This window comes from Thalassophryne amazonica, chromosome 5 (genome assembly GCF_902500255.1).
Source record: "Thalassophryne amazonica chromosome 5, fThaAma1.1, whole genome shotgun sequence".
Classification (NCBI taxonomy): domain Eukaryota; kingdom Metazoa; phylum Chordata; class Actinopteri; order Batrachoidiformes; family Batrachoididae; genus Thalassophryne; species Thalassophryne amazonica.
This window is the reverse complement of record NC_047107.1, coordinates 49,292,911-49,304,852: the sequence shown is the minus strand read 5'-3', so window position 1 is coordinate 49,304,852 and position 11,942 is coordinate 49,292,911. Positions and strand designations below refer to the sequence as shown.

Sequence of the window (11,942 nt, the reverse complement as noted above, 5' to 3'; positions counted from 1 at the left end):
CTTGTCTCAATGAGACGAGAAATAATGAGACCCGCCTCCATTCAGGAAATCCCTTCCACAGTTGGCAGCCAGTTAGCAGGCGAGTGTTAAGCAGCACTGTGGCTAACCAGCGTTTTTAATCACAACATGTTCACTGTGCGGAAATATCTTACAGGAACACAGTAAAGTAAGACAGTAATGTGTAATGTTTGCAAAGCCATTGTACCGAGACACAGAAGCTCTATCACGATTTACAATACAGCAAACTTAAAAATTTCACAAAGCACCACGTTAAAGAGCACAATGTAATTCCTCCTGGCTCTCTTAGATTCTGGTCCTTACCAAAAACCAAACCACTATATTTCTCATTTTGAATTTATTGAAGTTCACGTGGAAGTCAGGCCTGGGCCTCTCACAGACAGCTTCCATCTTGTGAAAAAGCCCATAAAATGAGTCATACAACACTTTTTATACCTTGTGAGCATCACAGTAGGTGTGGTTTAGTCTCACATTTTTAATGTTACTTGCTCTCACCAATAGGGGGGGATCTCCCTATTTCTAAAACTTGCACATATGATGGAAGTGAAACTTAACTCTTCAATTTCTCAGAAACTTCCAAACAAATAACACAGACAAACACTTGATAACTAACATAGAATAAGGAATTAGCACAGATATTATCTAAGTAGGATTTTTTTTAGCTGAGGGCAGAAAGATGTAAGATGCTGGCTGGAATCACCCGTGGAGTCATTCCAAAAACAAGGTAAACTTCCACCAGACAACGTGAAAGCTAAAGGGATGACTGAGAAGTTGCTCAACGTCATCATACTTGATGACCAACTGCTATCAGTTGTGGAAAAATGAAGGATTTTGCAACCTGATGAACACTTGAGCCAAGATATACAGTGCCCTCCAAAAGTATTGGAAGACTTGATATTTCACACATTTTAATTTGTTTATGCCATTTCAAACACAAAAAATACAAAAAAAATTAAATTTTCTAAAATGATCTTCCTTAAACTCAAACTGAAAGCAAATCTCTACAACTTGATATAAATTAATTAAAAATATAATAATAATAATAATAATAATAATAATAATAATAATAATTACGCCAAGATGATGGGTTGCACAAGCAATGGAACGCTTTGGTATAATACCTGTAAATAATCAGTTTTATTGCCAGTTTTCTTCAGACAAGTCAGAGGATGGATACATGAAAATTTCCAAGTCACTGAATATGTCTTGGACTTAATTTACATCAATTATGATGAAATACAAATAGTATCGCACTCTATAGTAAATCTGTGTGGACTAAACAGTTCTCAAAAACTGAGTGACTGTACAAGAAGGAAAAGAGTGAGGAAAGCCACCAAGACATCCAGACAACCCAGATGAGGTTACAGGATTCTCTGGCTGTGACGAGAAACTGTGCACAGTGCATGTTTTGCATTTTGTATCCTCAGTCATACACTTTCATGAAATTTCATGAAACCACCACATCAAATCTAGGCTTACATCTCAGATGTACCTTCTGACAAATTGTAGCTGAACTTTCAGGTCTTTTTTTTAAAGAAAATCCTCCTCTATACACTTCACCATGAAGCTATATACCTGGAGATACAAATATCCTCATATAAAATCAACAATAATGATAATAATATTAACATAAACACAGCTCTGGTATCAGAATAGTACTGTATTTGCACATATCCAAATTCAGGTATTGGGATCGGATTGGAAGTGAAAAAATGTGGCTCGGTGCATCCCTAATTTGAAATGAATATAAATATATAAATATATTTAATGGCACAGTTTATCTTCTGAGACCATGGTCCTCTGTTGGAATAAGGTGGATTTCCCCTTCTGGGTAAGGGGAGAGTTACTGCCATGAATACAAAAACAGTCCAACAAAAAGACAGGGCAGTGGTCTAACGGTAAGTACGATGGAAAACTAAATCATGGATAAATAAACAGTGGAGATAAAACACGGGAAACTTACAGGGAGCGACCAACGTAACAAGAGAGCACCAGCGACAACATAACCCTCCGTGAAACACCCGGCAACTGAACAGTGAACACGGTGTAGCTTATAAACAAACAGAACGGATGAACACATCAGGTGCAATAATGAGAGGGGAACAACACAGACACGTGACAACTCAAAGAACACAAGAAGACTGAAAAACTAAAACAGACATCAGATGGTAAGTGGAAATAAAATGTAACAATGAAACATAACTGAAGACATACAACCAAAAGACACAGCAGGTAACAAAATGCAAAAACCACTGAGGAACTCAAGGGTAAGTGCAGCCCTGGCAAAACTAACAAGAGACTCAAACAGGAAGGCAACTGAAACACAAACTGCAACACAAACTAAACAATAATCAAAAACTACAGTCAAAAAAGACACATGGAACTCAAAAGGGAGACGGCGTGCAAAACATGAAAAAACCTAACATATGACACAACAGGGACAAATCAATCAATCAATCAATTTTTTTATATAGGGCCAAATCACAATAAACAGTTGCCCCAAGGCGCTTTATATTGTAAGGCAAGGCCATACAATAATTATGTAAAACCCCAACGGTCAAAACGACCCCCTGTGAGCAAGCACTTGGCTACAGTGGGAAGGGAAAAACTCCCTTTTAACAGGAAGAAACCTCCAGCAGAACCAGGCTCAGGGAGGGGCAGTCTTCTGCTGGGACTGGTTGGGGCTGAGGGAGAGAACCAGGAAAAAGACATGCTGTGGAGGGGAGCAGAGATCGATCACTAATGATTAAATGCAGAGTGGTGCATACAGAGCAAAAAGAGAAAGAAACAGTGCATCATGGGAACCCCCCAGCAGTCTACGTCTATAGCAGCATAACTAAGGGATGGTTCAGGGTCACCTGATCCAGCCCTAACTATAAGCTTTAGCAAAAAGGAAAGTTTTAAGCCTAATCTTAAAAGTAGAGAGGGTGTCTGTCTCCCTGATCTGAATTGGGAGCTGGTTCCACAGGAGAGGAGCCTGAAAGCTGAAGGCTCTGCCTCCCATTCTACTCTTACAAACCCTAGGAACTACAAGTAAGCCTGCAGTCTGAGAGCGAAGCGCTCTATTGGGGTGATATGGTACTACGAGGTCCCTAAGATAAGATGGGACCTGATTATTCAAAACCTTATAAGTAAGAAGAAGAATTTTAAATTCTATTCTAGAATTAACAGGAAGCCAATGAAGAGAGGCCAATATGGGTGAGATATGCTCTCTCCTTCTAGTCCCCGTCAGTACTCTAGCTGCAGCATTTTGAATTAACTGAAGGCTTTTTAGGGAACTTTTAGGACAACCTGATAATAATGAATTACAATAGTCCAGCCTAGAGGAAATAAATGCATGAATTAGTTTTTCAGCATCACTCTGAGACAAGACCTTTCTGATTTTAGAGATACTGCGTAAATGCAAAAAAGCAGTCCTACATATTTGTTTAATATGCGCTTTGAATGACATATCCTGATCAAAAATGACTCCAAGATTTCTCACAGTATTACTAGAGGTCAGGGTAATGCCATCCAGAGTAAGGATCTGGTTAGACACCATGTTTCTAAGATTTGTGGGGCCAAGTACAATAACTTCAGTTTTATCTGAGTTTAAAAGCAGGAAATTAGAGGTCATCCATGTCTTTATGTCTGTAAGACAATCCTGCAGTTTAGCTAATTGGTGTGTGTCCTCTGGCTTCATGGATAGATAAAGCTGGGTATCATCTGCGTAACAATGAAAATTTAAGCAATACCGTCTAATAATACTGCCTAAGGGAAGCATGTATAAAGTGAATAAAATTGGTCCTAGCACAGAACCTTGTGGAACTCCATAATTAACTTTAGTCTGTGAAGAAGATTCCCCATTTACATGAACAAATTGTAATCTATTAGACAAATATGATTCAAACCACCGCAGCGCAGTGCCTTTAATACCTATGGCATGCTCTAATCTCTGTAATAAAATTTTATGGTCAACAGTATCAAAAGCAGCACTGAGGTCCAACAGAACAAGCACAGAGACGAGTCCACTGTCCGAGGCCATAAGAAGATCATTTGTAACCTTCACTAATGCTGTTTCTGTACTATGATGAATTCTAAAACCTAACTGAAACTCTTCAAATAGACCATTCCTCTGCAGATGATCAGTTAGCTGTTTTACAACTACCCTTTCAAGAATTTGTGAGAGAAAAGGAAGGTTGGAGATTGGCCTATAATTAGCTAAGATAGCTGGGTCAAGTGATGGCTTTTTAAGTAATGGTTTAGTTACTGCCACCTTAAAAGCCTGTGGTACATAGCCAACTAACAAAGATAGATTGATCATATGTAAGATCGAAGCATTAAATAATGGTAGGGCTTCCTTGAGCAGCCTGGTAGGAATGGGGTCTAATAAACATGTTGATGGTTTGGATGAAGTAACTAATGAAAATAACTCAGACAGAACAATCGGAGAGAAAGAGTCTAACCAAATACCGGCATCACTGAAAGCAGCCAAAGATAACGATACGTCTTTGGGATGGTTATGAGTAATTTTTTCTCTAATAGTTAAAATTTTGTTAGCAAAGAAAGTCATGAAGTCATTACTAGTTAAAGTTAATGGAATACTCAGCTCAATAGAGCTCTGACTCTTTGTCAGCCTGGCTACAGTGCTGAAAAGAAACCTGGGGTTGTTCTTATTTTCTTCAATTAGTGATGAGTAGAAAGATGTCCTAGCTTTACGGAGGGCTTTTTTATAGAGCAACAGACTCTTTTTCCAGGCTAAGTGAAGATCTTCTAAATTAGTGAGACGCCATTTCCTCTCCAACTTACGGGTTATCTGCTTTAAGCTACGAGTTTGTGAGTTATACCACGGAGTCAGGCACTTCTGATTTAAAGCTCTCTTTTTTAGAGGAGCTACAGCATCCAAAGTTGTCTTCAATGAGGATGTAAAACTATTGACGAGATACTCTATCTCACTTACAGAGTTTAGGTAGCTACTCTGCACTGTGTTGGTATATGGCATTAGAGAACATAAAGAAGGAATCATATCCTTAAACCTAGTTACAGCGCTTTCTGAAAGACTTCTAGTGTAACGAAACTTATTCCCCACTGCTGGGTAGTCCATCAGAGTAAATGTAAATGTTATTAAGAAATGATCAGACAGAAGGGAGTTTTCAGGGAATACTGTTAAGTCTTCTATTTCCATACCATAAGTCAGAACAAGATCTAAGATATGATTAAAGTGGTGGGTGGACTCATTTACATTTTGAGCAAAGCCAATAGAGTCTAATAATAGATTAAATGCAGTGTTGAGGCTGTCATTCTCAGCATCTGTGTGGATGTTAAAATCGCCCACTATAATTATCTTATCTGAGCTAAGCACTAAGTCAGACAAAAGGTCTGAAAATTCACAGAGAAACTCACAGTAACGACCAGGTGGACGATAGATAATAACAAATAAAACTGGTGAGAGGGGAACAACACAGACACGTGACACTTGACAAAAAGACATGAGGGGCATGAACTTGAGACCGGGGGAAGATCAGGACAACACAGACAGCAGACTGACTATATGGACACGGGGGAGTGGCAACAACGGAGTACAAACACACACACACCTAAAGGCCAGAGATGAACCATGGAAACACACACACAACCAGGACCTACATGAATGACAGATGAGGAGGACATAACTGACAGGGCACACCCACATAAACTACTTTACACCATTAACAAAAAGTTTTAGCACCATCCCCAGTCAAACGTTCTCTCTATTCTTTAATTACAGTTATACTTTCCTGTACTGTTGTATATGTTACCTTGTGTGTTGGCTTCCTTTTCATGTGGACCCATGTTTTGAACATTGGTTCAAAGGTTTTGAAATGCTGAGAAGCAGTGCTTTATGTTAGCTATCAGTAATTTGCAGTGCTAACAAAAGGTGTTGGCACCATCCACGTCCACATCCACATCCACAGGGTTTTGTCATGAGAAAGAATCCCCACTTGGGTAATTCAATTAAATTCAATTCATTTTATTTATATAGTGCCAAATTACAACAAAGTCGCCCCAAGGCACTTCACATGGGTAAGGTCTAACCTTACCACCACCCCCCCCCCCCCCAAAAAAAAATTCTAAATAAACTGAATTGAACTTGGACCTAATGGATGGGGCTCCATCAAAGTAATGTTCACTACCATAACAAATATTATATAAATAAATATAGGGAGGTGGTGGCGTAACAGCTTGCACGTTGAACTGGGATGCCAGGGACTTGAGTTCGCTTCCCGATCACAGCCACGCTCCCGACTGGCACTCTTAACATCAGTGCTGGGGAGGAGTGAGAGACACGTGTCGTGGGCCCTTCTGGAAATAAGTCCTTCATTGAGACTCGTTGGTTACCCACGTTAAATAAGAGAACCTCAACCTCAACCTCAAATAAATTTATAAAGACTACTACTCTATATTTCAATTTCAATTGCATTAAAACAAACAACAAACTGACGTAGTCCACAGGGAGTAAAACCAAAAACCTTTGTGAGACATCTTCTTTTATACAGTTATAAGTGCATCCTTTGCAAGCTCATTATTAAGTTATCTTCATCCAAGAAGGAAGCCCTTTCCCTTATCCGATGAATAAATGTATTGATTTTGAAAGTTTTCAGATGTTGAAACATTAACAGAGATCACACTTTGGCTGATGACTACTGGCCAAACTGTGACCTCTGTTAATTAACCAAAATGTGGCCTTGGATAAAAACCCTTCCCTATCTTGGTATTCAGATAGTGGTCTCATTAATTTAGAAAGCTTTCAAATGTTTTCTGTTCATCAGCCAAAATATGAGCAGACACAGTAATAAAATCAATCGAAATACGCTGCTGCCATGCTAAATGAGAACCAAATATAGAGATGAGAATTGAGGAAGCAGATACAATTTTGCTGAAAATAAACAAAGTTGTAAACAATTTGTTTACAATATGAAAATCAACAAACATAAATCAGAACTGAAATCTGGAGAGAAATTGAGAGAGGAGATTCAGCTGTTTTGACAGCCATCAAGTCAGTTAAATAGAGACTCATTTTTGGAAATGTTACGAAACACCAACCACGTTTTTTGTGCAGTGATTCGTTCTTCCACATAAAACAATCAGAACCAAAATCCATTGAAAATTGAGGAAGGAGATACAGCAATTTGAAATTGTGGACAGACATACAGTAGTGTTCAGAATAATACATGGGAAACAAGGTACCAGTAGATTCAGTAGATTCTCACAAATCCAACAAGACCAAACATTCATGATATGCACACTCTTAAGGCTATGAAACTGGGCTATTAGTAAAAAGTAGAAAAGGGGGTGTTCACAATAATAGTAGCATCTGCTGTTGACGCTACAAACTCAAAACTATTATGTTCAAACTGCTTTTTTAGCAATCCTGTGAATCACTAAACTAGTATTTAGTTGTATAACCACAGTTTTTCATGATTTCTTCACATCTGCGAGGCATTCATTTTGTTGGTTTGGAACCAAGATTTTGCTGGTTTACTAGTGTGCTTGGGGTCATTGTCTTGTTGAAACACCCATTTCAAGGGCATGTCCTCTTCAGCATAAGGCAACATGACCTCTTCAAGTATTTTGACATATCCAAACTGATCCATGATACCTGGTATGCGATATATAGGCCCAACACCATAGTAGGAGAAACATGCCCATATCATGATGCTTGCACCACCATGCTTCACTGTCTTCACTGTGAACTGTGGCTTGAATTCAGAGTTTGGGGGTCATCTCACAAACTGTCTGCGGCCCTTGGACCCAAAAAGAACAATTTTACTCTCATCAGTCCACAAAATATTCCTCCATTTCTCTTTAGGCCAGTTGATGTGTTCTTTGGCAAATTGTAACCTCTTCTGCACGTCTTTTATTTAACAGAGGGACTTTGCAGGGGATTCTTGCAAATAAATTAGCTTCACACAGGCGTCTTCTAATTGTCACAGCACTTACAGGTAACTCCAGACTGTCTTTGATCATCCTGGAGCTGATCAATGGGTGAGCCTTTGCCATTGTGGTTATTCTTCTATCCATTTTGATGGTTGTTTTCTGTTTTCTTCCACACGTCTCTGGTTTTTTTGTCCATTTTAAAGCATTGGAGATCATTGTAGATGAACAGCCTATAATTTTTTGCACCTGCGTATGTTTTCCCCTCTCCAATCAACTTTATAATAAAACTACGCTGTTCTTCTGAACAATGTCTTGAACATCCCATTTTCTTCAGGCTTTCAAAGAGAAAAGCATGTTCAACAGGTGCTGGCTTCATCCTTAAATAGCAGACACCTGATTCACACCTGTTTGTTCCACAAAATTGACAAACTCACTGACTACTATTATTGTGAACACTCCCTTTTCTACTTTTTTTACTAGTAGCCCAATTTCATAGCCTTAACACCGGGATAAAGGTCCCGGGTCCTGATTGAAAAGACGTTCCCGCTAGCTTGGCTAACGGGGATTTCCCCTTTGGCTGACCTGGTAGAGGAATGGTCTTTAGTGCGAGCCGTCTGGGTTCGATCCCACCACCGTCCCGGCCACAAAGGTACTGTGGTCACAATCTGGCGTCACAAACGGGATGTGGGTAGTCACAGAACATGCTTAAATGCACCTGTGACTTCGGGATGAAGTCAAAAATGGTGGGGAGATATGTCGCGGGATGAAGGTCCCGGGTCCTGATTGAAAAGACGTTCCCGCTAGCTTGGCTAACGGGGATTTCCCCATTGGCTGACCTGGTAGAGGAATGGTCTTTAGTGCGAGCCGTCTGGGTTCAATCCCACCGCCGTCCCGGCCACAAAGGTCCTGCGGTCACATCATGAATGCTTGGTCTTGTTGGATTTGTGAGAATCTACTGAATCTACTGGTACCTTGTTTCCCATGTAACAATAAGAAATATACTCAAAACCTGGATGAATCTTTTTAGTCACATAGCACTACTATTATTCTGAACACTACTGTACCAGGATGAGCTAATACGAACAAAACGGCGTGCAGCGGCGTGAAGCTTGCTCTTGGTACACTGTGGCCCAAACAGGAAGTGCCAAATTCTTAATCCACAGTGAAACAGGAAATGTCAAACACTTACTGGATCAACACTTCCTGGATTGACAGACGAGATCCCATGGAATCTCGTGGGAACTCATTGGCAAGCTCACACTCAAACAAGAAGTGCCAAATTTTCAGTCACAGTGAAACAGGAAATGTCAAATGTTGAAGACTTCCTGGACTTCCCTGAAATCTGATTGGACACAGATGATTGACATGTCACGGCACCACACATCTGGTTGGAAGAGCTGCATTTTGAAATTAGTGAGTTACATTGACTGCTAGGTTCCTCCTGTCCAGTCGTTGGTGTTGTGTATCGCAAGTTCTAATCCAGCTTAGTAGAAGAAGCTGAAAGGTTTTAGCCATGCTAATGCTCCTCTGAAGCATTTATTAAAAAAAAAGTCTGAAGGACCTAAATGACATGGTGAGATGCTGAAGAGCTTTGCTTGTTCATGTCCGTGACATATACATATTAATAACAAATTGATTGCTATTTTGAGGTGGAGGTCTAAAGGTTAAAATGGTGAGCCAGTGGCTCTTCAGTTCACATCCCCAGAAAATCACTGAGGCTCCTTGGGCAAAGTCCATAATGCTCAAGATATTTAGGTGTATAGTTGAACACCTTTCATGGCAACATGCTGACATCAGTACATGAATGGGTAAATGCAATGCATGATTGTAAAACAATTTATCTGCTTCAAATTGAAAATTACTATAGAAATGCAACCCATTTCACATTTTGTAAAAATAAAATAAAAAATACCTTATAGCACTTTGAGAAAAGAAAATGCTCTAGCTTCCACAGCAGGATCAACAGCAAAATGTAAGGGGCTCTTCCTCTTGATTAGACTGATAGTTCCACCAAATTTCAGTCATAAATCAATTGTAGGTCTTTGTTAAAATGAATTTCCTTTTTGTTGTATAATGCATCCACAGGACATACCTTGAGGATGGAGGAGACCCGCGGTCCTGGTCAGATCCTTCAAAGCCAGGGGCGAATCCCTGGGCAGACAGGCGAATACCTCTGTAGTCTACGATGGCCGTGGGAAGAGTGTGTAGTCCTGGTAACCTTAGCTCTAAGTTACTGTAAGCCTGCACTCCTTTAAGCTCCAGCTTCTGAGCAGCCCTGCAAACATAAGATGAGGATACACTGAAATTCATGTGTTGTCAAATATGATTAAAAAAAAATCTAATTCAAAACCAGAACACCTGATGATTTATATTCCTGTTATGAGCGGCAACTGAGAACTTTTGAGTCTGACCCAGAAAAAGTAGGACGTGGTTCTCCATCTTTTGCATGCTCAGAAAACAATATTTTTCAGGAATGCGTGAAGGTTTGACTTACTGGGTGCAATGTTGAGAAATGTTTGTTTCCCTACTTTTTTGGATCAGGCTCAAAAATTCTCAATTGCCCCTTGTATAAGGATGAGCACAATGACACATTGGATCCTATGGTACACACAGTGCAAATTCCCAGCACTCACACCACAATAGCGCTCCTGTAGGTGTGTTACTCTAAAAATGAAGTGTGGTCAGGCACAGAGCTGGTGCAGTGATACTGGCCATCACCAGAAAGCCTTTGTGTCTCACGCCACCAAAAACTAATTCTAAAGTCCAGCAATTTCTGGCACTGTAAAAATAGTGTATCGCCAGAGGTGCACAATGCACGTACACTCAGTACACACTCATCAGACATACCAGGTGAACAGTCTAATAAACAGTAGGCAAGAGTCAAGAAACACAAGTAGGCAGTGTAGGTTGACAACAGGAAAACACCAGGAAATAACGTGAGAAAGCAGTCATGGAAGCTAGACAATCTGGCACTGGTCTAAAGTGCTGTAAACAGCTAAATAGTGTGTGACTCAATGAATGAGGAAATGAGTGTGCACAAGAATGTACTGTGGACAGGAATTAAAGCCAAACAAAAGCCAAGCAACAGACACATCACAGGAAAAGCACTACAGGAAGTGACAAAACATGAACTATGAAACAAATGCACTTGCAACCACTGCAGAAGTCCTTTTTATGTTCACCATTAAAACAAGGTCCATTGTATCCCAAATCAGAAAAAGTTGGGACAGTGTGGAAAATGCAAAAACACAAATAGGGGGAGGTGATGGTCTAGTGGTTAAGGTGTTGGGCTTGAGACCAGAAGATCCTCTGTTCAAATCCCAGCCTGACTGGAAAATCACTAAGGGCCCTTGGGCAAGGTCTTTAATCCCCTATTGCTCCCAGTGTGTAGTGAGCACCTTGTATGGCAGCACCCTCACATCGGGGTGAATGTGAGGCATTATTTGTAAAGCGCTTTGAGCATCTGATGCAGATGGAAACACGCTATATAAATGCAATCCATTTATCATTTACAAACAAAGAAAAAACCCCAACAACAATAACAACAACCCCTGCAGTGATTCTTACGTTTATTTTGACTTTTATTTCATTGCATATTATATAAACCCCAGACAGACCCTCCAGAACACACACCAGTTTTCAGTTCTCAAGACTCTCTGCCTCCACTTTGCACAGCACTCAGTGTATAGGCTGTGTATAGGCTTGCTATGATGTCCAGAAACTTCTTGGGGATTCCACGAATTCTCAGGATGTCTCAGAGAACAGTCCAATACACTGAATCAAATGCTTTGTGAAAATCAACCTCGGCTGCAAAGAAGCACCTGCCGATATTCACACTTGCATTCTATGAGTACTTGCAAAACTAGAATGTGCTCGACAGTGCACATCAAGTCATACACTACAACTCATCTGGATGATATTTAGAGTATCCCCAGACATGAAACATCTCTTATTAACACTGGCAATTTCAATACAATACAGGGTCTTGTTGTAGAAGACCTCCCACAATCTGGCTGGATCACCAGTTT

General features: G+C 40.1%; 1 protein-coding gene across 1 annotated transcript in view; it reads right to left on the bottom strand.

The window, feature by feature from the left end:
• Window positions 1–11,942, bottom strand: part of si:ch211-166a6.5 (clustered mitochondria protein homolog) — an 84,023-nt gene that overhangs the window by 14,432 nt on the left and 57,649 nt on the right. Inside the window, exon 11 of the mRNA XM_034170150.1 lies at window positions 10,007–10,189. Coding sequence (XP_034026041.1) covers window positions 10,007–10,189 — 183 coding nt within the window. The remainder of the gene's footprint in view (window positions 1–10,006; window positions 10,190–11,942) is intronic.